Source organism: Rhinolophus hipposideros, assembly GCF_964194185.1.
Source record: "Rhinolophus hipposideros genome assembly, chromosome: 5".
NCBI classification, from domain to species: Eukaryota; Metazoa; Chordata; class Mammalia; order Chiroptera; family Rhinolophidae; genus Rhinolophus; species Rhinolophus hipposideros.
In genome coordinates this window covers 89860025-89885523 of record NC_138051.1, presented here as the reverse complement: position 1 = coordinate 89885523, position 25499 = coordinate 89860025, and the positions used below count along the sequence as shown (strand labels likewise).

General features: G+C 35.8%; 1 protein-coding gene across 3 annotated transcripts in view; it reads right to left on the bottom strand.

The window, feature by feature from the left end:
• The window catches only part of TTC8 (tetratricopeptide repeat domain 8), a 43835-nt gene that overhangs the window by 2062 nt on the left and 16274 nt on the right, over positions 1–25499 (bottom strand). For all 3 annotated transcript variants that reach the window (XM_081048455.1, XM_081048454.1, XM_081048456.1), the window contains 9 exons: positions 25287–25376; positions 22813–22857; positions 13988–14073; positions 9913–10000; positions 7526–7636; positions 5477–5616; positions 3949–4123; positions 3507–3629; positions 388–471 (listed from right to left, as the gene is read on the bottom strand). In XM_081048455.1, coding sequence (XP_080904581.1) covers positions 388–471; positions 3507–3629; positions 3949–4123; positions 5477–5616; positions 7526–7636; positions 9913–10000; positions 13988–14073; positions 22813–22857; positions 25287–25376 — 942 coding nt within the window. The remainder of the gene's footprint in view (positions 1–387; positions 472–3506; positions 3630–3948; positions 4124–5476; positions 5617–7525; positions 7637–9912; positions 10001–13987; positions 14074–22812; positions 22858–25286; positions 25377–25499) is intronic.

Below are 25499 nucleotides of genomic sequence, written 5' to 3'. Positions count from 1 at the left end.
TTAGGAGCCTTTTCGTTGTTTTCTTATTATTATTAAAAATGGCACATGATTTGTATTAGCTCTTGGATATTAATTGTCTTTAACACAATATTAGCAGTTGCATTTGCCCCATATTGCTTATAGCTAAAATAGCTTTCACTAATATCCTTAATTTTACAGCAGTTGTGCCAGAGACTTGGTGGCAATGATTCATAAATAATATATACAGGAGTTCCTTGATGTAAAAGTCAATTACAAAATCCTCCCCAAACCAAGAGTTATTTAATGCGTATTTTTTCAATGACTAAATGTCATATTTTAAAACATAAAATAATTCTTCTGTACTCTATGATGGTCAAATGATGAATGAAACAGACCAGATGATAAATTGATAAAGAACGGGAATACCTTATCAGAGACTGTTGCAAAATTAAAATGTGGCTCGTACATATGGGGTGCTAAAGATGACGCAGTTTGTAACAGTGCTCTTGCCTGTGGAAAAAACAGAAAAGAAAAACTAAAGGTATATAAGCATGTATCAGCACTATATTGGTGATTTTTCTTTCTTCTTCTTCTTCTTTTTTTTTTTGGTAAAAGAATTCTTTACCCAGGATAGGACCTTAAAATACATGATCCTGTGATGAAAACAGATGACATTCCTCATGAAATACAACTTACTGATATACAACTCCTTATATATTGCCAAAGTTATATTGATAATAAAATGCTTCAAAATATGGAGAAAATAAGAGAATTGAAAACAGAATAGATTTAATTATTTGAGAACCACTGTTCTTATAAAGTTTATACTTCAATATGACATAGAACTCAAAATATAATCCTCCCAATACTAAAAAAAGTCGTATTAATCTAGTTTTTGTTGCTGTTGATTGCTTTAGTGAGGTTCTAAGTATCTGTTTTGTAATTCAACAAGAAAAACAACCAAACAACCACAGTAAATTTCAAAGCCTCAAGTTCTGTGCTGGATGACAGTGAGCAAACATTTATTATACTCCTGACCTGAAAATGACAATTGAATGCAACTGAAAATGACAAGCTTTCTGTTCTGTAAAGTACACAAACAAAGAAAATCCACATTATTCTTCTGGCCCTGTAGGCTCAGAGGATCAGATGTTGCAAGGACCACTGAGTGACAGGCGATGGTCTCACAGTCATTGTGAAGACCACAAATTCAGCATTCCAAGCCGCAGAATGACCTTTCAACTTGTAGTTAAACCCAAACCCTCTATCCGTGACCCTGAAGACAAATTCATGCATCTTCTTTTTAATGGAAAATAAAATGACAGTTCATGTAGGATGGTGGATATTAATTTTTGTGTGTTATGATTAGCTATTTTCTTTTTAAGTTGAGGTATAATTAATAATAAAATGGGGTGAATATCATGAAACCTTTCACCACAACATTTCAAATCAATTGTATACTAGAGAAACTACAGTAAGAGGGAAGGAAAATCACCAATATGGGAACAAAGAAAATCACAAAAAGCAGTTGCTTCCTATGGACATAGTTGATGCACAGTTCCATCAAAGAACAAGTTCCCATTTTGGAGTAGTTTTTGTTTATAAAATACAAATCCATCTTTGTATTTTATACATTTACTTTGGGGACCATATCCAATGATGTTTCTTTCCTTGTTTTGTTAAAAGGTTATCGTTGTGCTGAAGAGAACAGGTTGGAGGTCAATGTCCTGGCATGCCATTCACTACGTCTGTGACTTTGGGGACTTACTGACCTGCCTTGAGTCTCTGTTTATTGTATATTTAGCATCTTAAAAATTTGTTATAATAATAACAATACAATTTATTAAGCATCTCCTATGTATTCAATACTATGCTCCTACTGTGCTAAGTGCTTTACATGTATGATCTGCTGATCCTCACAAAACACCTTCGGGTACTGTTATTACCCAATTTTGTATACCATCTGTTCATTTCACAGATATTGACTGAACACATACCATGGGCCCGGCACTGTATTTGGAGCTGAAATAGAGCAGTTAGAAGACAGAGAAAGTAGGTCCCTACTTTCAAGCTGCTGACATTCTTCATATACACATGAAAATATCTGATAAAATGGTAAGTACTGTGAAGAAAAAAGTAAAAGGTAGTAGTTGTTATCGTGCCTGAAGGCACCTTTAGACCGGTGTTTGAGATGCCCTTTCTAAGGAATGGCCATTAAGCTATTGCCTCAATGAAAAAAAAGTCATCGCAGGATCTGAAAGAACTTTCCAAAGACTCTAAAATAAGAACAGGCACTGTATATTTGCAGAGCAGCAAGATAGCTAATGTGTCTCAGTCAGTAGGAAAGGAGTACATTCCCCTATCTGCAGGTAATATGTTCCAAGATCCCCAGTGGATGCCTGAAACCTTGGAAAGTACTGAACCCTATATGTACTATGTTTTTCCTATACACATATACCTACAACAAAGTTTAATTTATAAATTAGGCACGCCAAGTGATTAACAACAATCACTAATAGTAAAATAGAACAATTATGACAATATACTATAATAAAACTTATGTAAATGTGGTCTCCCTCTTTGATAATCAATCTGATAACTGAGACAGCTACTAAGTGACTAATATGCAGCGAGGATACGCTAGATCGGATGATTCACGCTCCGGGCAGGAAGGAGTGGGACAGCGAAAGATTTCATCATGCTACTCAGGACGGTGCACAATTAAAAATTTATGAATTGCTGATTTCTGGAATTTTCCATTTAATATTTTAGGACTATGGTTGACTGCAGATAACTGAAACTGAGGAAAGTGAAACTGCGGACAAGGGGGGGACTACCTTCGTGGCAAAAGATGTGGTCTGAGAGGGAACCAGAGGCCAGATTACATGGGGCCTTGTAGGCCAAGCTTTGAAGTCAGGATTTTATTCCAATTGAAAAAAGAAAGCCTTTGGAGAATGCTAAGCAAAGCAGTAATAAAATAATCTTTTTTTATAAAAAAAAAAAATCCCTTTGGCTGTGCTGAGGAGGATGTATTACAGGGCACACTTATTTGCTGATAGAAGTGGGAGCAAAATCCCAGCAAGGAGACTCTTGCAGTAGTCCAGGCAGGAGCTGCGAGCAATTTGGAGAAGGGCGGCAGGGGAGGAGGAAAGGGGCCAGGTCCAGGATGTGGCTTGGAGGCAGAACAGACAGGGCTTCCCAAACACGATGGGGATGTGGAGTGGCAGGGAGGGGCAGTCGGAAAAGGGAGGTATCAGGGGTGGCTCCCAGGATTTCGGCTTAAGCAGCTAGATGGTGAACGGCGGAACAGTTCACTACGGTAGGGAAGACTGGGGAGGTACAGATTTGTCCTAATGAAATCAAGTGCTGTATTTTGGCTACAGAAAGGTGAAGTAACTTGTCCAAGGTCACTACTACATGACGGAGCTGGGAGTCAAACCCAAGATGCCCAGACTTTAGAGCTCACTGTTAAATTATAACAAGTAAGGATGCTACACATGACAGCTTTGCTGTGAAGAAAGCAGACCGTCCACCGAGCCACTGACCTGCTCCACGTGGCCCTTCCGCATCTCCAGCACGGCCAGGTTGTTGTAGGCCTCGGCGTGGTGGTTGTTGTTGACCAGGGCCAGAATGAAGCATTGATGGGCCAAATTCGTATCTCCTATTCCCTAGAGAAAAAAAGCACATATCCGCACACACAAATCCACGCGTTTCCTCCTGCCATCTCTTCCCATTTTTCTTCATAGAAATCTTTTCTGCCACCACAGGAAAAGCAACAAATACCAATCATATGAGTCAAGTGTGAATTGTATGTTAAGAGGATTTAACCTGGGAATATAAAATGAGTTATGGTGACTTCTAGAAATCTCCAAATTGCTACATAAGACTATGAAACCAAATCGGGATTGATAATACCTGAAAATGTCTTCAACCCAACTTGTGGCCACCTTTTTCTATAACAGAAATTACATTAGAGAAACAACATACCACAGCTACATGTCCCAAGTTGTACCAGACATCAGCTGCCTCTTCCTCGTTTTCAGCCAGAGAAAGGGCACGTTCAAATGAGGTCAGAGTCATGTCATACTGCTGGGCATAGAAGCAACAGAGCCCCAGATTGTTAAAAAGCTGGCAGTTGTAAACACCCATCTGCAGGAGACGCCTTTTTGAAAAAGAACATACATGTTGTGTGGTGTCAGACCAACAGTATAAATCTTAAGACATATATATATCTTTTACAAAGTTAGAAATAAATTCATTTTATAATTTTTAAAACCCCAAGAATATAAATAGAAAATATTATAGTAAATGAAAAAAATGTTAAAGCAAATACAAAAGCAGGTCTTTTTAATGATGCTAGTTATGGGAAATGTGTCCAGAGGCAAACTTACAACTTATGCAAGTTTTCTCCCCCAAAAGCATTGTTAGGAAACCAAAATAAGAAATAAATAGTTATACATTCTGGCTTCATACAGCTTTGGTGCCCATAGATAAATTCCTAAGAACTTCTCATCTAATTTGAAGACTGTGTTTAGCGTTCACCTCCAAGTTTTCAGCTGAGTTGGATCCTGTTTTTGGTTATGTGAATTTTGTGGGTGAGCTGCATCTACTGACCTCCAAAGGGATTCCACCAGGGAAGATAAGACCACCAGTGGACCCCCATGTTATCCGCTTAGCTTTCATGCTACAGCTCAAGAAGCCCATTTTGATTCTACGAATCATTAACCCCAAAGGATAAAGGATAAGGGTGTTCAAATAAGCAAATGAAAATCCACCCAGCTGCCCTGAGCCACTTTGGGGATGGGGGAGTAGAGTCACAACTGCATGTGACAAGATGGCATTCGTATTATCATGTTTTATGTGTACAACATAAGTACGGAAAGAACTCTTGTCAGTTGCCAGTTATCTCCTTATATATAACCTAAGTGCTGACGAGGAAATCAAAATTTAAAAATTAATCTCAGAAACCATCACTAGGATAAAATAAGTATGTGCTCAAAAGAGAACAGAATTTATTTAAATCGAAAAGCTTTTTGGACAAGAGCTGACAATATTGCACAAAACAGGGAATCCTGGCTCACGTTCTCATCAGGGCTCAGAATCTGGGGCCCACTGCTCTTTGCCCACTGCTCTTTGCAAACCTCATCACTACTTCACTTTCAGGGTCTTTCTATTATAGACAGTGGTGTTAATGAAGGCAGTGATGGTGAGAGGCGCTTCCAGTAACTATCAAGCTGATGTTGGGTGATGACAAACTGGCTACTTCAGACCATGACATGGGGTTAAAAACCTCAGTTGGTTATCCAGGTGTGTTTCTACAAGATGCCAAATATCTGTGCATTTCCAAATTATTACAAGTCACTTTAACACTCATAAAAGATCTAGGTGTTTGCATTTTTAGTCTCATATATAGATATAGCCTATGCATTATTTCTCTACATTTTCATTCCACCATTATTATTGTTTCACCAATATTTTACAGGAAAGTATTCTAGAAATTGAAGGTAAAGCACACCTGTAAAACCGGAGAGCTATTTCTGGTTGATCAGAATAAAAGTGGTTACTTCCAATGCATGCAATGGCTTCTATGTGAGTATTGTCCTGTTTCAAAACTTCTTTGTAGTATTTGGCTGCTGATGAAATATTGTTCATTTCCTATTCTCCATCAAGACAGAAGAGCAATACTTTATTAATATTGCCAAAAAATTATATTTTTTTTCTGACTGGTTTACATTCTTTCATTCAATAAATATTTACTAAGAGCCTAGCATGTGTCAGACTGTTCTAGGCCCTGGGGACATACTATGAACAAAAGCATAAAGTTAACACTATCTTCAAGGAGGTTACATCTGGTAGGGAAGAGAAATGAACAAGTATGTACTAGGAGGTTGGGCAAGGATAAGTGTTGTACAGAAAAACCGAGCAGGGTAAGCAGAGAGGGAGGGTGCTGCTTCTGAAGGGGTTTTGGAGGAGATGACTCATGAACAAGGCTGGACTGAGACCTGCGCACAAGTGGGGAGGTGAAATCTGGACAGAGGGAACAACAACTGTAAGAGCCTGAGGTGGGAACGTACTTGTCACGTGTGAAAAGCCACACAAAAGCGAGTGAGGCTGCAGAGAGGGAGATAGGCACAAAAGGAGATCTGAGAGGTAGCCAGGTGCTTTGTTCATCATGGCAAGAACTTCGGGTGTTTTCCTCAAGTTGAGGGAAAGCCATTAGAGTTCAGAGCAGAGGAATCACGTGATTCTAGTTACATTTTTAAAGAATAACTTGATGGTTACACACAGGATACAGCGAAGTGGGGAAGAATGGAGCAGAAAGACCTGGAGTCTCCCTGATAATCACAACTAAATGTATTTAATGTTATTAATGAATGTGATATCTTTCAAGTTCACCTTCAAGGCCAGTTCACGCTCCATATCCCTCGTGGAAATTTCCCCAATGCCCTCACTTCATATAACTCTCTTCTGTTTCTCAACTTTCATGACATTTATTGTGTGAATCATTCACTCCTTCTTAGCATATGAAGACTCACATTTTTGTTAGACTTTAATCGTAACATATTTTATCAAATCTAAGAGACACCACCAACTGTAAGAAATATGACACAATGCTTTTTATCACACAGAAATTTTTTTTTACCTCCAAGGACTCAGTATTTTTTTTTTTTTTGGAGGACTTTATTATTTTTAGAGCAGTTTTAGGTTCACAGCAAAATTGAGGGGACAGTATGGAGATTAATGCATTCCGTTATTCAATATCAAAAAAATATAGCCATTAATATTATCACCAATCTCATCAATATTAGTATTATGAAAATAGTTTTGATCTGTGGACCCCTTGAAAGGGGTCTCCAGGACCCCCAGGAATCTCTGGATCACACTTGGAGAAACGTTGATATTAGAATGATATTTGGGGTCTTTCTTCCTGTCTCAGGCCCTGTGGGTCTCTTTGGTGGTAGAATTTGCCCAAATTGGTGTCAGACATTATTGTAAAGCTGAAGTTATTAGGCAGCAGGTAGGATATCTCAATGAGGCTTTTCATGGAACATGACTATAAACTTTATAAGAATAAGCAAAAGTCCACAATGGCCAAGACATTCCTAATGAAGATGAACAAAGTGTCCTCCCAAATAGTAAGTTTTATAAGACTACAGTAATTAAGATGGTCTAATATCGGTATAAGGTTAGACAAACAGAACAACAGAACAGAAGTCCCCAAAACATATCTACCATATATAGAAAGAAATTTATATTTGACATTATAGATTTGGAAAAAGGATCAGTAAATGTACTGGGACAACTAGCTACCTATAGGGGAAGAATAACTTAACTCTCTATGTCATACCATTTTCTATACTTTTCCGTAGGTTTGAAATATTTCATAATAAAAACTCAGGTTGTCTAAATGTATACACTAAAGTATCTTATTCTGTTGGTGAACCACAGGCCAACCATCAGTTCTATAAATTGTTCTCCTTGCTAGGACCCCAATGGGAAATGGGCTTATTTAAGAAGCACAGTCTTAATTTTATGTCAATTTTTTTAATACTATGAACCTTACCTCATAGATCCTGGCAATTCCACAAAGTAGGGTTACTTCTCCTGGAAACTTATCTAAGCCTTGTTTGAAAAGGTTTAAAGCAGTCACAGGTTGATCCAATGAGATGTAAACCTAAAACAAAGATACAATTCAGTAAAAGTACTGGTTCTTAAAATAATGTAGTATCTTTTATGCCAAGTTTATAATAATTGTTTAGTAACAAAAATCATCTCCTAGATATTACAGTAAAACTTCTTTAAATTGTTTAGGATTAATTTCCAATAATGATGTTATGGTTTTATCTCCACATGTTGTATATGAAGTATTCATTTATTTATTTCTTCAACAAACGTTTATATATTACTATTGTCAGAGAGGCTTACTATTGTCAGAGAGGCTAAGCAGTAACTAGACAAGAAAGGATCAAGGGACAATCTTTTTAGGATAGAACAGACATGAGTATGTCTATTGACTGGCACTAAGGAATCAATTATGAGATTGAAGTCCCAGATGCAGGAGAAAGAGGGGATGATCCATGGAACAAGGTCAGAGAAAGAGCAGCAGGGGAGAGCTTGTGAAGAGGGTGGTTTTAGAAAAGGACCTCCCGAACCAGAGGAGAAACAGATTTGTGAGGTGTGGCGTCAGGGAGCTGGAGAGAGTTAGCACTTGATGGCTTCCACTTAATCAGCAATTAGGACATTTGAATGAATAACTCATATACCTAAGAAGAATCTCTAAAATAGACAATTATTTTATGTATAGAAACATAAGATTATGACATTTTTTATTCATGATCATGGATCCTCTGTTTCTTCCTAAACAGCTAGATTGTGCTTTGAAGAATGGCTCAAATGGATACATAGAAAATTGTTTACAGTGTTTATTGCTAAAATGTAAGATTAGAGGGAGAGGTATGGGTGAAAACTTTTCCATTTTTATCTTATATGCTTCTAAACTGTTTTTAAAGATACAACAAATAATACGATTTAATGTGCTAAGTAAAATAAAATATTTGATAATTTTTTTAAATTAACCATCTAAAATTTTAAGAAACAATGTTGTTTCTAAAATCTGCTTGATCTCTATTATTTAGCAATCATTCCTTAACATATTGAAGAAAATAAGTAAATTTTACCTCTATACAGTTATGTAAGCAATAAGGGATTTAAACAAATCAATATATGGAAAAATAGGTCAAACCATGTATTTAACAATAGTTAAAATTGAAAGTACATTTTTTTAGCCAGGTGACAGGTAATTATCAACTAAGATGATACTCAAATAGTGCGGCCTGAATTTTAATTTCAAGCTGTCAGGAAAGTTTAAAAGTCTACTGTTATACATTGAAACTTCTTTAAGAATTTAAGTTTAATATATAATGTACAGAAGATAGATGTAGATATCATATAGTTTCAAACATCTCTGAAAACCACTGCACACATACTAAGATGAGCACAGATTAGCAAATTATATAGCTTACTTTTCATTTTGTATCCTTTTAGTATGCTCACTTTAATACCATATTTAGAAAGTAGTAGCCCTTCCTTTTATATCTCACCTTATTTTTAACCTCCTTTACCACATTTTTTTAATTAAAAAAAAATTCTTAACTATACAGAAAGATGATGTCATAACAACCACTTCATCAAATATGTCTTTTAAAGTAGGCTTGATGGGGGTTAAGTAACTACCTCAACAATGAAAATTCTGGGTGGCCCCTCACTTCCATAGTGGCTGTGGGTGGCACTAAAAGGCAGTGAGGAGGCTCTGGCATCAGAACATCCTGGGTTTGAATGCTAGCTCGTAACAGCCAAGTGACCCTGAACATCTTACCCTCTTTAAGCCTCCTTTTCCTTAAGAGCAAATGAAATATTCAAACAGACCAGAGAGGTTGCAATAAGGGTTAAGCTGCATAAAGAACAGACGTGCTGCAATACCTTACACTGAATAGGTGCTCAACAAAGCGGGAACACTGAGTAGGTGCTCAAAAAAGGGGAAAGATTGTTTTTGCTATTATGATAAAGCCAGGAAATAAAGGATGTAGATAAAAAAAATTCCTGTTCTCTACAGTCTGCTTAGGTGGGAGACAAGTGTGTTGTAAAAACAAGGGTCTTGCTGGGGCCTATTACCCATGGGGGTGGTTAAGCCTGAGATATTTTCTTCTGCTTGAATGGGCAATCTTTCAATGGGGTTTTATTATTTTTCATGTAATCAATTTCTCCTGAAATAGTTATTCTCCATATGGTCCCACTTTTTCCCTTGCTGAAAAGAAAAATAAGTTAAATCTGAACACATTAACTTGCCAAAATATTCCTAAAGAAACTGGCAACTCTCCCTATGCACTGGCCAGAATTTAAACATTTACTCTGAGAAGACAGATTTCACTCAAATTTAGAATACTTACTTACTTTTGCCAAGTAGAGAAATGTATCTACCATTTCCTGCTGCTTCAGGGCTGATTTAAACTGCTTTTCTGCTTCACGATACATTCCTAACCTAAGAACAGCCATTAAAAAAATTAGACATTCAAGTTAAAAATAAATACTATGACAGTTATTCATACCATGAAGATATGAATAGAGGCAAATTACATTTACAAGAGTAAGCATGTAAAAGAAGGTAATATCATACGCATATGTTCATATCAACGTGTATATTTATATAGTTTAGCAAAAAGTTGCCTATTTCCTATGTTCACTGTTTTTCTAACCCTGCAATGCTGAGTAAAGAGTTCGTTGGCAGTCTAGTCACAGCAGGACTAATAGCTGCTGGTGAGCCAGGTCACACAGTTCACCACCCAAAGAGCTTACGACCAGCTGGACCTACAGCAAGTGACCTGAATAAATACTTAAGAGTCTCTACTTTACTGGAACAATTAAAGGATGACATTTCTTGGAAACCATCTGCTGAGACAAAACCCCATTTTTAAAGTCGTTCTTAATCAATGTTGATGAAAGCAGTATTTGCCACTTGAGGATACAGCTATACCATTTTATTATTCTAGAAACATTTTCTTTTCCTTCTTTAGTATCTGACACTGACTGTCCTAGTCCACAAATCTGAGATTTGTTCTTTGTGTAACTATAAGTGTCCTGATCTCAGCACCTATCTCCTCTGCCCAGAGAACGTTTTGTCACCACTAAATCAATCACTAAAGGACACTTCAGCCTTTCCTTCACAGATCTGTTGGGCTTTCTCATAACTCCTCCGCCACAGCCATCTAACAGCTACTTGGGCACTTTATAATAATGCTTTTCTTTTGCGAAATAAAGTCAGGACAATACACAGTATGTTCCACTGTGCTACTTTCATTTAAAGGCTTGAAAAAAAACATCTTTGATCATTTTTCTAACCTAAGCCTCAAGCATTGGTGTGGCTGTACCCAAATAGCAGTTAGAAGAAATGGGATTAAGGAGATTAAAAGTGATTTAAAAAACAAACAAACAAAACTGGCCTAAAGTTAGAGGATGTATGATATGGCAGAAGCCCACACCTCTTCAAAGGTCCCACAACTTTTATAAGGAGTATTTATAAAATGTTATCAAAGAACTCTAAAAGTTCTGTAAAACAGCATATTTATATACATAACTGCAACTGAATATGCAAGTCTTAAACACATGGCTGAAGTTCAGTCACTGAATTCCATGAGTACCTAATTATTCATGAGGGTCTATACATTTTTATCTAATAAATTGTCACTTCCAAAAATGATTTAAAAGGGAATACAACCTTCCATCACCATATATTTGATCCCTTTTACCCTCATCTACCACCCTCTTCCCCTTACCCAACAATTGTCACCCCAATAAGCTTTAATTAAAAAATAAAAATAAAAATAAAAAACTAAAAGAGACTACAACAAAAAGACATATATAAAACAAGAACATGAAAGCAGAAATAGATTTTCTTAAAACCTTGGAGATGGAAGAATAAACAAATTAAAAAACAAACAAGAAAGCAATCAGAGCTATTAAGCTACCTGGAAACCAAAAAAAAGAAGGAAGGATGGGTCATGTTTTTTATCATTGCATCTTCAAGAGATAATTTATTCTAGTACTATCAAAAAGGAGTTTACCACACGGGTCCTGGTGCAAAGAAAAGGGAGTGTGTCATATATAAAGAAAGTCTAGGAATAATGAAAACATCAGTCAAGTTCATGAACACAGGCCAGTATCAGAGATAATCCCCATCAACTGCTACCTTTTTCTCTCCAATTTAATTCAATAAACATTGTCAAGCACCCACTGCATGCACATTTCATGAAGGCAAGGAGATGCAAAAATGAAGGTAACAACCATGTCCTGAAGACACCAGTAAGGATTGAAATAAAACATGCTCATAAATAAAAGTAGTATTATGGCAATGAGAAAAAAAGTGCTTTGAGAGCACAGAGGGAGAGCAAACGAAGATAGTTTTGGGGAAGAAGTGATAGACAAGATTTTGACAGCTAGACAGGGTGAGGTGAGGGAGGAGCAAACTATCAGCATAAGTAAATAGGCAGGAAAGTACGCAGCATGTTAGGGGAACGCTGAGTTGGTTTAACCAAAAAGGAGGACACAATAAGGAATGGGAGAAGGGAGAGATATGGGCAAACATGCAGACAGACTGGGATGAGACCGTGGTTGCCACACCGAAATCCAGACTTCACTTTAGAGGTAACGGGGATTAACCAAAGAATCCAACAAGATTTGTTTCTTCACCACAGTTACTCTGATAGTAGAAGGACTAATGGGGCAAAAAAATGGAGGTAGAAAACCCAGAAAAGAAGCTAATGTAACAGTTCAAACAAATAACCCGAAATACCAGAGTGTGAGATGGGGGCAGGAACAGGCAGTAAGGGAGCAAGAGCGAGAGCTATTGCAGCGGAAGACCCAGTAGAACTAATGATCAGCAGCAAAGAGATAGAAGTCAAGTGGGGGCTGCATCAGCTGGTAACGCGTCCTTGACCGAGCCACTCAAAGCGAGGAGCCCTTTCTCTGGGTTCCCACTTCAAGTGCACTTGCTTCTGTCATAACGGGAACCATGCATATATAGTTGTTTACCGTACTCTCTCTGCATTCGACTATAAACCATTTGAAGGGACTATCTAATAAATAATTGTTACCCCAGTGCTTGGCAGAATAGCTGCTCATTAAATATTTTACTGAGTGAGTGAATGAATGAATGAATGAATGCTGTATTCATAATAAAGATGAGATGCTATTAAGGAACAGAGAAGAATGATAATTAATATGACAAAATACACTCATCTAAATGCCATCCTATGTGAATGGCAGAAAGGATCGGGTTGTGCTTATTTACAAATATTAAAGATTTCTGAAGGTTTTGCTTAGAAGCTCAGGATTTCAAGTTTGTCTTTAGAAATTGTATTCATAAGAGTTCAATGATATAACAGTCTAAAATTACCTTTTAGCAGAAAACACTTCCTGAATCTAACAGTAGGAAAAAAATACTTCAGAGTTATACATGAAAAATCTAAATGGAAAGTAGTCCTAATTTCAATAGAAGAAAATGCATCCTTTTTCCCCATTTATGTATTTCTTTTCCTCACAGTGTTTGACTGAAAACTAAAATTTATAAGTACTGAAGGATGCTCACAGTCATTCATCTACCTTGTTTTTGAATAACAAAAGACATTTATCCCTATAAAATATAATTGTTCATTTGTCCCTACTTTTCAAATGCTCCAAGTGCATTTCAGTGTCAGGGAACAAGTTTCAGATTGGCTTTACAAGTTGCTGTATAATATTCATAAAATTAATTACAGCATTTCTGCTCTCTCAATTAATGTGCTTAAAAATGTGTTTAAACATTAAGTGAATTAATATAAGACTATTCAGATCCTAGAGAAACACCATGGAATTGTGCAAATAGTAAGAGAACGAGCATCAGAAAGCTGAGCTCAAATTCTTGTTTTGCCACTTACTAAAGCTATATGAATTTGGGCAAGTCATTTTATCTTTCTGAGGCTCAGTTTTTCTCATCTGGACAAGGGCTAATAATTGCAACTACCTCCAAGGTGCTGTGAGATTTACGTGCGATAACATAACGTGACACTCTATTGCTTAAGTGCAAAGCACTTTACCAATGTGAGGCAACAGTGGGAATAAGAAAGCCCTGAGAGCCAAGACGAGCGGAGTGGGAACCAACAGACTCTATTCTAGCCCCAGGTCTGTTACGAACAGGTTCTTTATGCACATCACAGCCTCTCTCTGGCCTCAGCTTCCTCATCTGAAAAGGGGTGCTGCACCTGATGCTCTCCAAGTTTCCCCTTCCCAGTTCTAAAATTCTACTTTTCTAAAGGTGTCAGTCAGTTCTTAGTGCCACCATGTGTTAATTGCTTTTTCAGTAAGCCAAAGACACAGTTCTCATTTCTTCATGAGGAAATCTATCCCCCGTGCAAAAAATAAAAATTCATCAGATTTGACTCTAAAATATATGGCCACTTCTTTATAAACCCTTCACAAATAATCCAAATTTTACCTGTAGTAACATTTGCCAATCTGCACTTTCCACCACCAGTCCTTGTACTGAGAATGCTCTGTAGAAAGGGCAGCCAAGTCCAAAGCCTTTGAAAACAAGTCATTTTATGTTAGGATTTTCTTTTCTAACAATACACAGAAACAATAAATAATGAAATAAAGCATATAATTAGCATCCATCAAAACATGCATTAGAAATCAGAGAGAAACTCAAGTTGCTCATGTTTCCAGATGGCCCCAACCAATTTTCCCTAAATAATCAGTTCCAGACCAGAGGGCTGACAGCAGCTGAAGAGTAAACACTGATTAAAAAGAAGCAGATGTACAATATATTTGAATACAATTTTAATATACAAGGCACAAAATTGATATTTTAAAAATCCGTAAGTTTTTACCCTCTCCCCACCATTTATTGTCTGTCTAAAAACTCAAAGTGCCTCCAAGCTCAGTGGCAGTCAAGGCATTGGTGTGTTAGCCAGGTCCCACCGCAGGTCCCACTTTAAAATCGAAATGGAAGGAAACAGAAAAAGCAGGTGGAAAAGGTTTGGAAAACAGGATCATGAAGAAGAGCGAAAGGAGCTGGGGTACTTGGGTAACTGCCATTTTCTTCAAAAAGCTTCGTTTCATTATTCTGACGTTACCTTAGATTCCAGTAATTCTAAGGCTCAGACTTTCCTTTGCTGCAGATTGAAAAAAAATCTTAATTGCTTTCATATTTTACATGTGTTTATCCCATCTCTCTAATGTCTCCTTGTCTGTTCTTTCTACTGTTTATTCAAGATCTGACAAGAAGTGACTAAATGGGAATTAAAATTTTATGCAGAGGAAGTGGAAACCATTAGGAGAAAGAGAAAAAAGCAAATCAATCTTTACACAAATGTGAAGTTCATAGAAATTTGCAGCTCATATAAAGATTTGGTGGCTAAAAACACAGGTTATTGTTAAAAGAGAATTCTGATTTTTTTAATAATACTTATTAATTATTCCTTCTCTCAAGGTTGAAAAGTTTTTTTTCTTTGACAGTGTTAGTATAATCATGATATCCAACAATTCAATAAAAGTAACTTAGATTTTCGGTTGTTATCTCAGAGTGAATCTCATATTATTGTCCATTTAATATTAACTATTTTGTGAAATGAATGCCAGAAACATTCCTTGAATCGCCTACTGAAAACTAATAACATTTCTTTGTGTTCCCCATCTTCTCTGGCTTCAGGGGAGACTTCTAAATATGCAAACTATTTACAAAGAAATGGTGCTATCATGCTGGAGTTCTAATAGACTTGAAAAGTCAACATATCAACTTGAAAGCTATGGAAATTAAAAACAACACACACACACACACACACACACACACACACACCTTTCATATGCATATTTTTCTTTTTTCCCCCCAAGTCAGAAATAAAAATGGAAGCAAAAAAATGAGGGAAGGGCTGGCCCGGTGGCTCAGACGGTTGGAGATCTGTGCTCCAAACTCCGAAGGCTCTGCTGGTTCGATTCCCACATGAACCAGTGGGCTCTCAACCACAAGGTTGCCAATTCGATTCCTCGAGTCCCGCAAGGAATGGTGGGCAGCGCCCCCTGCAACTAAAATTGAACACAGCACCTTGAGCTGAGCTGCCGCTGAGCTCCCAATGGCTCAGTTGGTTGGAGCGCGTCCTCTCAACCACCAGGTTGCTGGTTCGACTCCAGCAAGGGATGGCAGGCTGAGCCCCCTGCAACTAGTAATGGCATCTGGACCTGGAGCTGAGCTGCGCCCTCCACAACTAAGACTGAAAGGACAACAACTTGAAGCTGAATGGCACCTTCCACACTAAGATTGAAAGGACAATAACTTGACTTGGAAAAAAGTCCTGGAAGTACACACTGTTCCCCAATAAAATCCTGTTCCCCTTCCCCAATAAAAATCTTTTTAAAAAATGAGGGAAAAGTTTAACTTCAATTAGTAATATCTCTGGAAATACAAGAAAAACATTTTTAATCAGCTCAATTCAGGAGTACATTGTAAATATCTGAACATATTCATTTTAACTTAATTTTTATAAAGAGCTTTTCCAACAAGTAGATCCTATTCACTCTCATGTTTAATCTAATGACCTATTTTTCCAAAAAATGTCATTCTAATTTATTTTTACATTTTTTAGATTTAGTGCTTATTACAGGCAACCAGATTTGGCAACCAGATGTGGTCCTAAAACAACTATTGCTGTATAGGATCCCTATGTTTGTGCTAAACCAATTTTAATATGAATTACTGATATAGAATGAAAATGATAAAAAATATATTTTTATGATCATTCTTCATATGAAGACTCAGGCTGCACTAGATAAAACCACTTGTTACAATTTCAAATGGACCATAAATTTCCTGAGGACAGGCACCCCTTCTTACGTGTCTCTGTTGTTCTGGTAGGTTGCTGCACTGTTAAGAGGCACTCAAGACTTTTTTGATTTAATTAATTTTATTCTTTGTTTCTAACGTTGAAAGTAACTTAAGTACCAAACAAAACTGTCATAGTAATAAGATTTGCATTCACATTTAAAAATTTTTAAGTGGTGAGAGAAAAATCTGTATTTCTCTAGTCTTTCCAAATTTTTTAAAATAAATAATTACATATTTATATTTAAGGATATTTCAATAAACTAATCAGTCCAGAATCTCAATATTAATAAAGGCTCAGAATGTCATAAATAAAAGCCATAAATTTATAAAAGTTCATAAGCAGAGTTCTCAGTAGATCCGGACAACATAATTTCTGTGAAAATGTCCAACTGAGCATCCCAATGGATTTCCTAACTAATAGTGCTCCAACCACTAATGTTAAAAAAAGTCATACTTTGAGGCAGCCGGATGGCTCAGTTGGTTAGAGCGCAAGTTCTGAACAACAATTGGTTGACGGTTCAATTCCCACATGGGCTAGTGAGCTGTGCCCTCCACACTAGATTGAAGATTTTTTTTTTTCCAGGATGTTATTTATTAAAAATAGATCCTCTCTCCTTCCCTCACCTCTGCTAGCAAGAGGGTCTTGCCCAACATTTTTTCCCCACACGCATGAAATAAGTTTTGGGGATTCAACTGAGCTTCCACAGGCGCAGCCAGATGGCTCAGTTGGTTAGAGCGTGAGTTCTCAACAACAAGTTTGCCGGTTCAATTCCACTTGGGCTGGTGGCTGCGCCCCCCGCAACTAAAGATTGAAAATGGCAAATGGACTTGGAGCTGAGGATGTGCTCTCCACAACTAGATTGAAGGACAACAACTTGGAGCTGATGGGCCCTGGAGAAACACACTGTTCCCCAATACTCCCCAATAAAATTTGTTTTAAAAAAGTCATACTTTCACTATTGTTATAATTGTGACAACTTCAGGATGATGAAATTAAAGAGCATATGGAAATAAAGATTCCAGAATCACCAACCCACATGCCACTTTAGTTTTCTCAATATTGCCCCAAAAAGAGAAGGGAGGAGGGAAGATGTTAAGAACTCAAAGGGAGAAATACAATTTTCCATAGATCAACTTTACTTTTTCTTAACCTTGAAATTTCACTTCATAGTATTCTCTGTAGTAATGTATATAGTATTCTCCATATTTGTCTGTAGACAAATACAGACTCACCAACCCACATACCACTTTGGTTTTGTCAATATTCCTCCCCCCAACAATGGAAACAGTATTAAGAACTCAAAGACAAAAATACAGTTTTCCATAGAGATCAATTTGATTTTTTTCTTAACATTTAAATACCATTTTACTGTATTCTTTACATATTGTCTAATATTCTCCACATTTCTGTGAAATTATTTATAAAGAAATTTGGGGCCCACCCAAAGTAACTAGTATAAAAGCACCTCTGATTTCTTTAGCAAGTTAAAAAACAGAATCCCCTTTTTTATTTTTCCAGTTAAAGTTGAAAAACATACAAAAGGTGTAAAAAAAAATTCATGGTTTTCTGTTCATTGTCTCAATCCTTCCTCCATTCAAAAAATAACATTTGTCATTAAATCTAAAATGACATTTTAATAGAACAATCTGATCTGTAACAGGCCTACATGGTAAGCCCCTACCAGTGAGAGATAGATACAGGGCATCTGTCCTACTCAGTACTCCTAGCACACAGCACAGTACCAATACACAGGCACTCAGTAGTTTCTTCTTTAAAGAATAACCCCATCAGGGGGAGGGTGGTTATCACTTTGTGAGGGATATAAATGATAAATGTCTAACTATTACATTGTTTTGTATACCTGAAACTAAATTAAAAAAGAAAAAAAGAAATAAATAAAAGGGAAAAAAGAATAATCCAATCAAATCATAAATCCATTAATAAACAAATGAATAAAAAGGAAAACAGGAACCAACAATTTGTGCTCTTCACTAATATAAAAACAAAACAAATTGCTTAATTTTATGTTCTATAAAATAGTGTATGTGTATTGGGAGTAAGCAGATGAAAATAACAAGCATTTTAATTTATTATTGTCCCTCATTTATAGCTAAATTTATACATGAAAAGTTGCTGTGACATTATTATTGAAAACTTTTGGGGAAAAAAAGATAAAATTAGACTTAATATCCGTTAGTGCCATCAGGTATAACTTTAATTTACTGTTATAATCCAAGCTGCTGGCACAATGTAGGCATTCAACAGATGTTTGTAGAATGAATATATCTTAACCTCACAATATTATTTTCATTTTTAGGTAACACCTTCTAGCATCTGTTATAAATGTCTTTTTACATACTAAATGGTATACTCAGTTGGCTTAACATTGTAAAATAAATATTTTTCATGTTCTACCTAGTTTTTATGAGCATGATTTTTAATGGCCGCATAAAATTCCATCATGCAATTTTATAATTTACTAAACTCATCTCTGTCATTTAACATTTAAGTTGTTTTTCAGGATTTTTTGTCACTACAAATAAAGCTATAATGAATATTTTTGCAAATATAGCACTTTACTGTTCATGAACTTTCTTGAGAAGTGAAATTACAGAAACAAATTCAAAAAATATCTGTATAGCTACCTGCTATATATTATCATATTGTTTTCCAAATTATTATACCATTTAAAATATCACCTATAACAGATGAGCATAACAATTCACTCCATTCTCCCCCAGCATTTTTTTTCAAATCTCATAAATGTAAAATTGCAAGTCTTAAATTTATTTAATTTACATTCTTGTTGTTAGTGAGAAAGTGCATCTCTAATATACTTGTTTACTGGCATTTCCTTTAATGTAAATTAGTTATTTCAGTCATTTCCATTTCCATAAAAATATTTCTAACAAATTCAGATAAACTTTTGTATATTTGACAAATCAGTAATATTTTTAAAGCATGCTTGATGTATATATTTCACCCTTCTATTGTCATTTCACTTTTGGATTTGTTTCTTTTTACTGTATAGAGATATATATGAATCAGTAGGTTACTTTCCTTTGTGATTGTTTTGTAAATTCATCCAAATCTATGAAATATTCTATTGTTTGCTAGTTTAAATTTTTTAATTCTTCATTGATCAAATGTCTAAAAGAAAGCCCTTTAAGTTTTCTGAACAGTGTTGTTTAATGAAGTATAAGGGTCTATTTCAAAAAGAGTTAAAAACTGTACACAATGCTGCTTGCTTCTAGCGTGTTAAGAGTCTTTCATTGTTCCTAAGAATAAAAACATAAAATTTATAAATGGCGACTCCAGTTCTCAATGGCATTTTGTATCACTTCCTTGTTACTGAGATATATTTGAGAGTCACTTTTGTTGTGCCTTTTCTCTTCATTCATTGATTTGTTTCATAGAACTGGGAGACACACCTCCTGTTGTTTGCCAGTCTGTTGTTTGCCAGTATGTTATATTCCCCAGCTCTATTTTCCTACATGAGAAGGCCTAGCATTATAGTCTTCTGATAATCATTGGTTTTCAAACTATATTCTACAGCAGTAGTTCCTAATCCTGTCTGAAAACTAGCATCGCCTGTGGAGCTTTCATTAATAACTAATTTACCAGATTGGTGTTTCTGATTCAGGAAGTCTAGCAAAGATCCAGAAATCCATTATTTTAAAATTCTCCAGATAATTAAGAAACAGCTTGATTTAGGAAGCAGCCAACAGTCCTAGGATTTGAGTGGAAGGAGCTCAGGGACGGTGGGAGGATCAATGTGGAGGCCCAATGGCTGGGGTGTGTTCTTAGGCTGCTTATTTCTGCTTTAATTCAAGCAGCGCAACTTTTGTCTGTGTATCTATTAGGGTCTAAATAAGATTTCATTTGAAGAAAAAGGTTTTGCTGCTTAAATAAAGACAGGTAAAAGTCACTGCTCTATTTGTTTAAGGTCTAATTTTTAAAAATCAATGTATATGAAGAACTGTGAAAGCATTCCATAACACGTAATACTTAAAGGTACAAGTCTGTTATCCTTAAAATCTTTCCAATGTAAGTTCACTAGTGCAGAAAGATGTGCAATAAATCTGTTGTTTCAGTGTGGTTCACGATCCTCAACAACATTATGTAAATGCCAAGGAGGGGAAGGACATCCACAAGATGAACCTATTAATAATGACATCGTCACCGTGACCTGCAGACAGCATGGAATCTGTCTACTTTCTAAAACCATTTCCTACAACCCGTCCTGCTCCCAGACCTTGCTCCAGCCCCACTGGCCTCCTCACTGGTCACTCAAAAACCCAACCATGCTTCTACTCAGGATCTTGGCAGTTCAAGTTCTCTCTGACTTGTGTGACCTTCCTACACATAACAATAGGGCTCATCCCCCTTCATTCAAGTCTCTGTTTAAATGTCTTTTCAGAGGGGACCTCACTGACTACTTCCCACCCCATCCAAAATAGCACCCTCTCCCATGTCATTATCTATGTATTCCCTTAACTGCTTTCCTGCTGTTTTGTTTTCACACTACTTATTATTCCATGAAATTTTATATATTTTTAAATTTGCTAATTGTCTCTGTTCCTTGCCCAATCAGAATGTAATCTCCAAAAGAGCAGAGATCTTTGTCTGCTTGCTTCATTCTGTCGTCTCAGGGCCTAGAACAGTGAGGGGCACACTGTAGTGACTCAAAATATATTGGATAAAAGAGTAAATGTCTCTTCAATGAATGAAGTAATCTTCAGAGAGTCAAGATATAGCTTTATGATACTCTAGTAATTACAGACATTTATTCATTTATGAAACGGAATGGTATTTGGAGGGTTTTTTTTAATGACAGGGCTATGTGATTTTATATATCACACTGAAAAGCTCTAATCAGCTTTATATTAAGTGAAAATGGCATATACTGACTTGTTTACAGGAATGTGCATGGCTTCCCAGTTGCCCCAACTAGAGTTTCCTCTTTTTCATCCATGACTACATCCACTAATTCTTCCTTACGGGTATCTCCCATTTTCTGTGTATCTGGCCTAGGCTCTTTTCTACATTTTAGTGCCACATTCTCCAATACATGCCATGGTATCTCCACTTGTATAGCCTTTCACAATTTCAGATTCAGAATGCCTTCAAGTGAATTATTCAGCTTCTTTACAAACTGACTTCCCTAATTATCCCATTTCTATTAGTAAAACAACCATTCTTCTCGTAGCATCTTTAGGAGGCAGATTTGACCTGTGTCTTTCTTTTGTCCTCCATATCAAATCTATCATCAAGTTTGGTCACTCATTTCTTTGAAATATCTCTTTGATACTTCCATTTTGGAGGATATGATTTATGTCTTTCTCATTCATATCCTCTCCATGTTTTTACCCTTTCTTTACATTTATTTTCGTTCTGTTCCCAAAAAAATCCTCCTTATTTTATGGATCTTTACAAATATTACCTCTTCCGATATTTGCCCTTTGCTACTTGGTCTAGCAATTACCTTTTTGTTTCATTATGCCAACTGTATTTCCTCAGCAAAATTTCATGGTTTGTAGATGCAGGAAAACATGTCATATTTTTCCCAGTTTTCCCAGTACATAGCATAGTGGTTGACATTTATTCTTTCATCCAACATTTTTTGAGCCTCTACAGTGTGCTAGGCACTGTTCTGGGATGTGCTAGGCACATCTCAGGAGATGACAGAGTAAAGTAAGCAGAAAACACTATTGAAGAAAACAACCTTATTTTCCTGAATACTTAATATATGGATATAAAGCTTTGCCTGAACTAGTAGGAAAATGAGGGCAAATACTATCATTAGACACTACAGACAGAATTAACTACATTATATTTGACAAAATTTGTGAGGCTACTGCTCATTTGCATAATAGCATGTAAACACTGAAATAAATGGAGAAGTCATATATGCATATAACCTTCAAATTCTCTCTGGAGAGGCTACCAAGATGACTGATTATTGTTGAAGCTGGGTGATGGGTGATACAGGGTCATTATTTTATTCTTTCTATTTTTGTATGTTTGAAAGTTTGTATCATAAAACATGAAGGGGGTGAAGGGGTGCACTACAAGGAAATCAGAAATACATGTATTAATAAACTTAATACTAACGTTGTATGGATTAAAGAAAAAAAATTGATCAACAGTGCTGACTACAGAAAATAAACTTGAACAGAAGCATATTACGTAGTATTCTCAGTTATCTATCTTACCCTTTAATAGAGATCTACATACTCTATCAGGCACAGTTCTTACCACTTCTATATTTACATAAATTTTTCTATTGAAACTGACAGTGGATTTGAAAGTATTAGTAATTCTCCAATCTTTAATAATTCTGTTTATAAGGTAAGAAAGGTAAGAAATAGAGTATTTCAGAATCCACATCCCCAAAGTCAGAAAGCTTAAAATAAAATAGTATAAAGCAAAAACTTACAATTTTGACATCATTTTCATGATGAAAGATATACTCAAACAAAGCCTATGAAGAAAAAAATGCCAAAAATAGATTAGATTTTATTTTTAACAAAAGCTCTCTATTGTTATATCAAAACTCAAAGGCTATTTTGACAACAGCTGGATTGAACCAAAACAATAAGGTACTCTAAAGTGCCTGGGATTTATAAATAATGGGTTTATCTATCATTTGTTACAATCACCCGTGTTAAAATATGGCTATTTACAATTGCTTGCTGTTTTACAGATTACAAACTGGAAAGCTCAAATATTTGAACTTTTTTTTCTCATTATATATACACTGTTATATCAGAAAGAGACACATTAAAAGACCAACTTTAGGATTGCCATAAAACAGATTTACTCAATTTTTTACACTCTTTACATGTATTATACACAGTGACTATGATATTAATAATGATACTTTAGATATTGGAAAATGTGGACATTCCTTCAAAACAAAGTAAAGTTTAAGTATAAAATGGGGTGTTGTTTGTTTATTATTCAGATGACTCTAATATGCAGCCAGGGCTGATAATCATTATTTTAATCTTTACCCAACTTATCTGAATAAATAAGCATTTACTGGATTACCTCTTGGTGGTACTACATTTGTCCATAAAACTATTATTTTACACTTGCAAAGAAGGTATCAAGGTAATTAACAGAAAAGACTTGGAAACAACCAGACAATGGTTGGGGGGAGGAAATCAGGATAAGGCCCTTCTTTAAGAAACTATAATTAACCCTTCACTAGTTCTGTTAGACAGGAAAGAACAAAAATGTAAGAGTGCAGCTGGTACTGCCATTGCCATGAAAAAGATGTTAGGACACCCAAAACAGGTCAGGGACTCACCACAGACACCCCAGGCAATATGCCAACATTAGAATGAGTACTGTTAAGTCAAGGAAAGTTGGGGACCAAAGATAGAAAAATCTGGCATAATTTCTACAATACACCAAAAAAGTGGAAAATCTAGTTCAGTCTAAATCTAGTAACAGGCCAGGTCTGTCTAGGAAATGCCTCCACTGACTGCACTCCTTGGTGAGTAAACAGCACTGGTATCAACTAGCCAACCAGCCACCTCAAGTCAATGGCCTAAAAAGTTAGGGAACCAGACATTCCACATGGGTTGCTTTTAATACTCTCATAAAGAAAAGAGAAATAAGTAAAGCTTTAGGATTCTTCAAAATGAAGTTGACTGGATTGCTATCAAATAAGAAATGTTTCTTTTTTGTATTAAATTTATTGGGGTGACATTGATTAAAAATTATATAGGTTTCAAGAGTACAATTCTATAATACATCATCTATATATTACATTGTGTGTTCACCACTCAAAGTCAAATCTCCTTCCATCACCATATATTTGACCTCTCTTATCCTCTTCTATTTCTCCCTCTCCCGCCTTACTCTCTGGTAACCACTAAACTGTTATCTGTGTCTATGAATTTTTGTTTGTTTGTCTTGTTTGTTTGTTGCTTTGTTTCATATCCCACATATGAGTGAAATCTTGATTTTTTTCTAACTTATTTCGCTTAGCATGATAATCTCAAAATCCATCCATGTTGTCACAAATAGCAGTAAAGAAATCTATTTCTGATTTAAATGTCAAGTCTGTATGGCCAGTGTCTATTTTTATTTTCCTAGAGTGTTTGATATTTAGTAAATATGTTAAACACCATTAGAACTGACATTAGGAATGAGCTCAGTACTCACAAACAGAATTCACAGAGATTACAGCTAAAAACCTGAGCTACACTTACACCAGTTTCCAGAAGATAAGTACTACTGGTTCTGAATTGTTCTGCGTTCACCTCCAAGATTTTTTATACTGGAAAAGGTCATTGACACCTCTCTCTGTCTCTTTCTGTCTCTCTCTCTCTCACACACACACACACACACACAGTCACTCTCACTCTCTATTTAATTAAAAGGAACATTTAATCTTTTAGTAGTTAGAATTACTAATGTAGCTGGCTTGCCACTGTCTGGCTTGAGTCATCCTTATTGAGATGCCTGATTAACTATTAATTAGAAGGAGTACATATTTTTTATCTTCTTTTTGACAGTCCTAAAATCCTAGAAAGACAGAAAATTATTTTTCTGAGAATAGTCCAAGCTGAAAAAAAAAAAACACACACACATTCAGATGACAACCTAAACTTCATTCCCCGAAGATGGTGCTGCATATCTGCTTTCTTTGTTATAAATTACTGTTCTATAAGGATAAAAAGAATTTTTCTATAATAATAGCACACTGTATACACTTTATTTCTGATTGACGTTCCTTAACTCAAGGCTAAGGAATTTTACATATTAGAGTAATAAAACATTTCCATTTCAATCAAAACATGGCCTTTCCTTCACAGATTTTTATCCATTTTCTACAATGTTATTACGATAATACTTCTAACATTACTTCATAACATAAAATAATTGTAAAGTGCATACCTTTGCCAATTTAGGTTTCTGGGCATATTTTGTTAAATTCAGTCTAGATAAATTGATAAAAGGTCCATCAGGACTTGTAAGCATGGAAGCCTATGGAGAAAAATGATAGAATAAGAAATATAAAACTTTCTCTTGAAACATAAATTGAGTTCAATGTGCATAAAATTATGAAGACTACATAAGTAAAAAGAATCACTTTTCAAAATCTTCCAT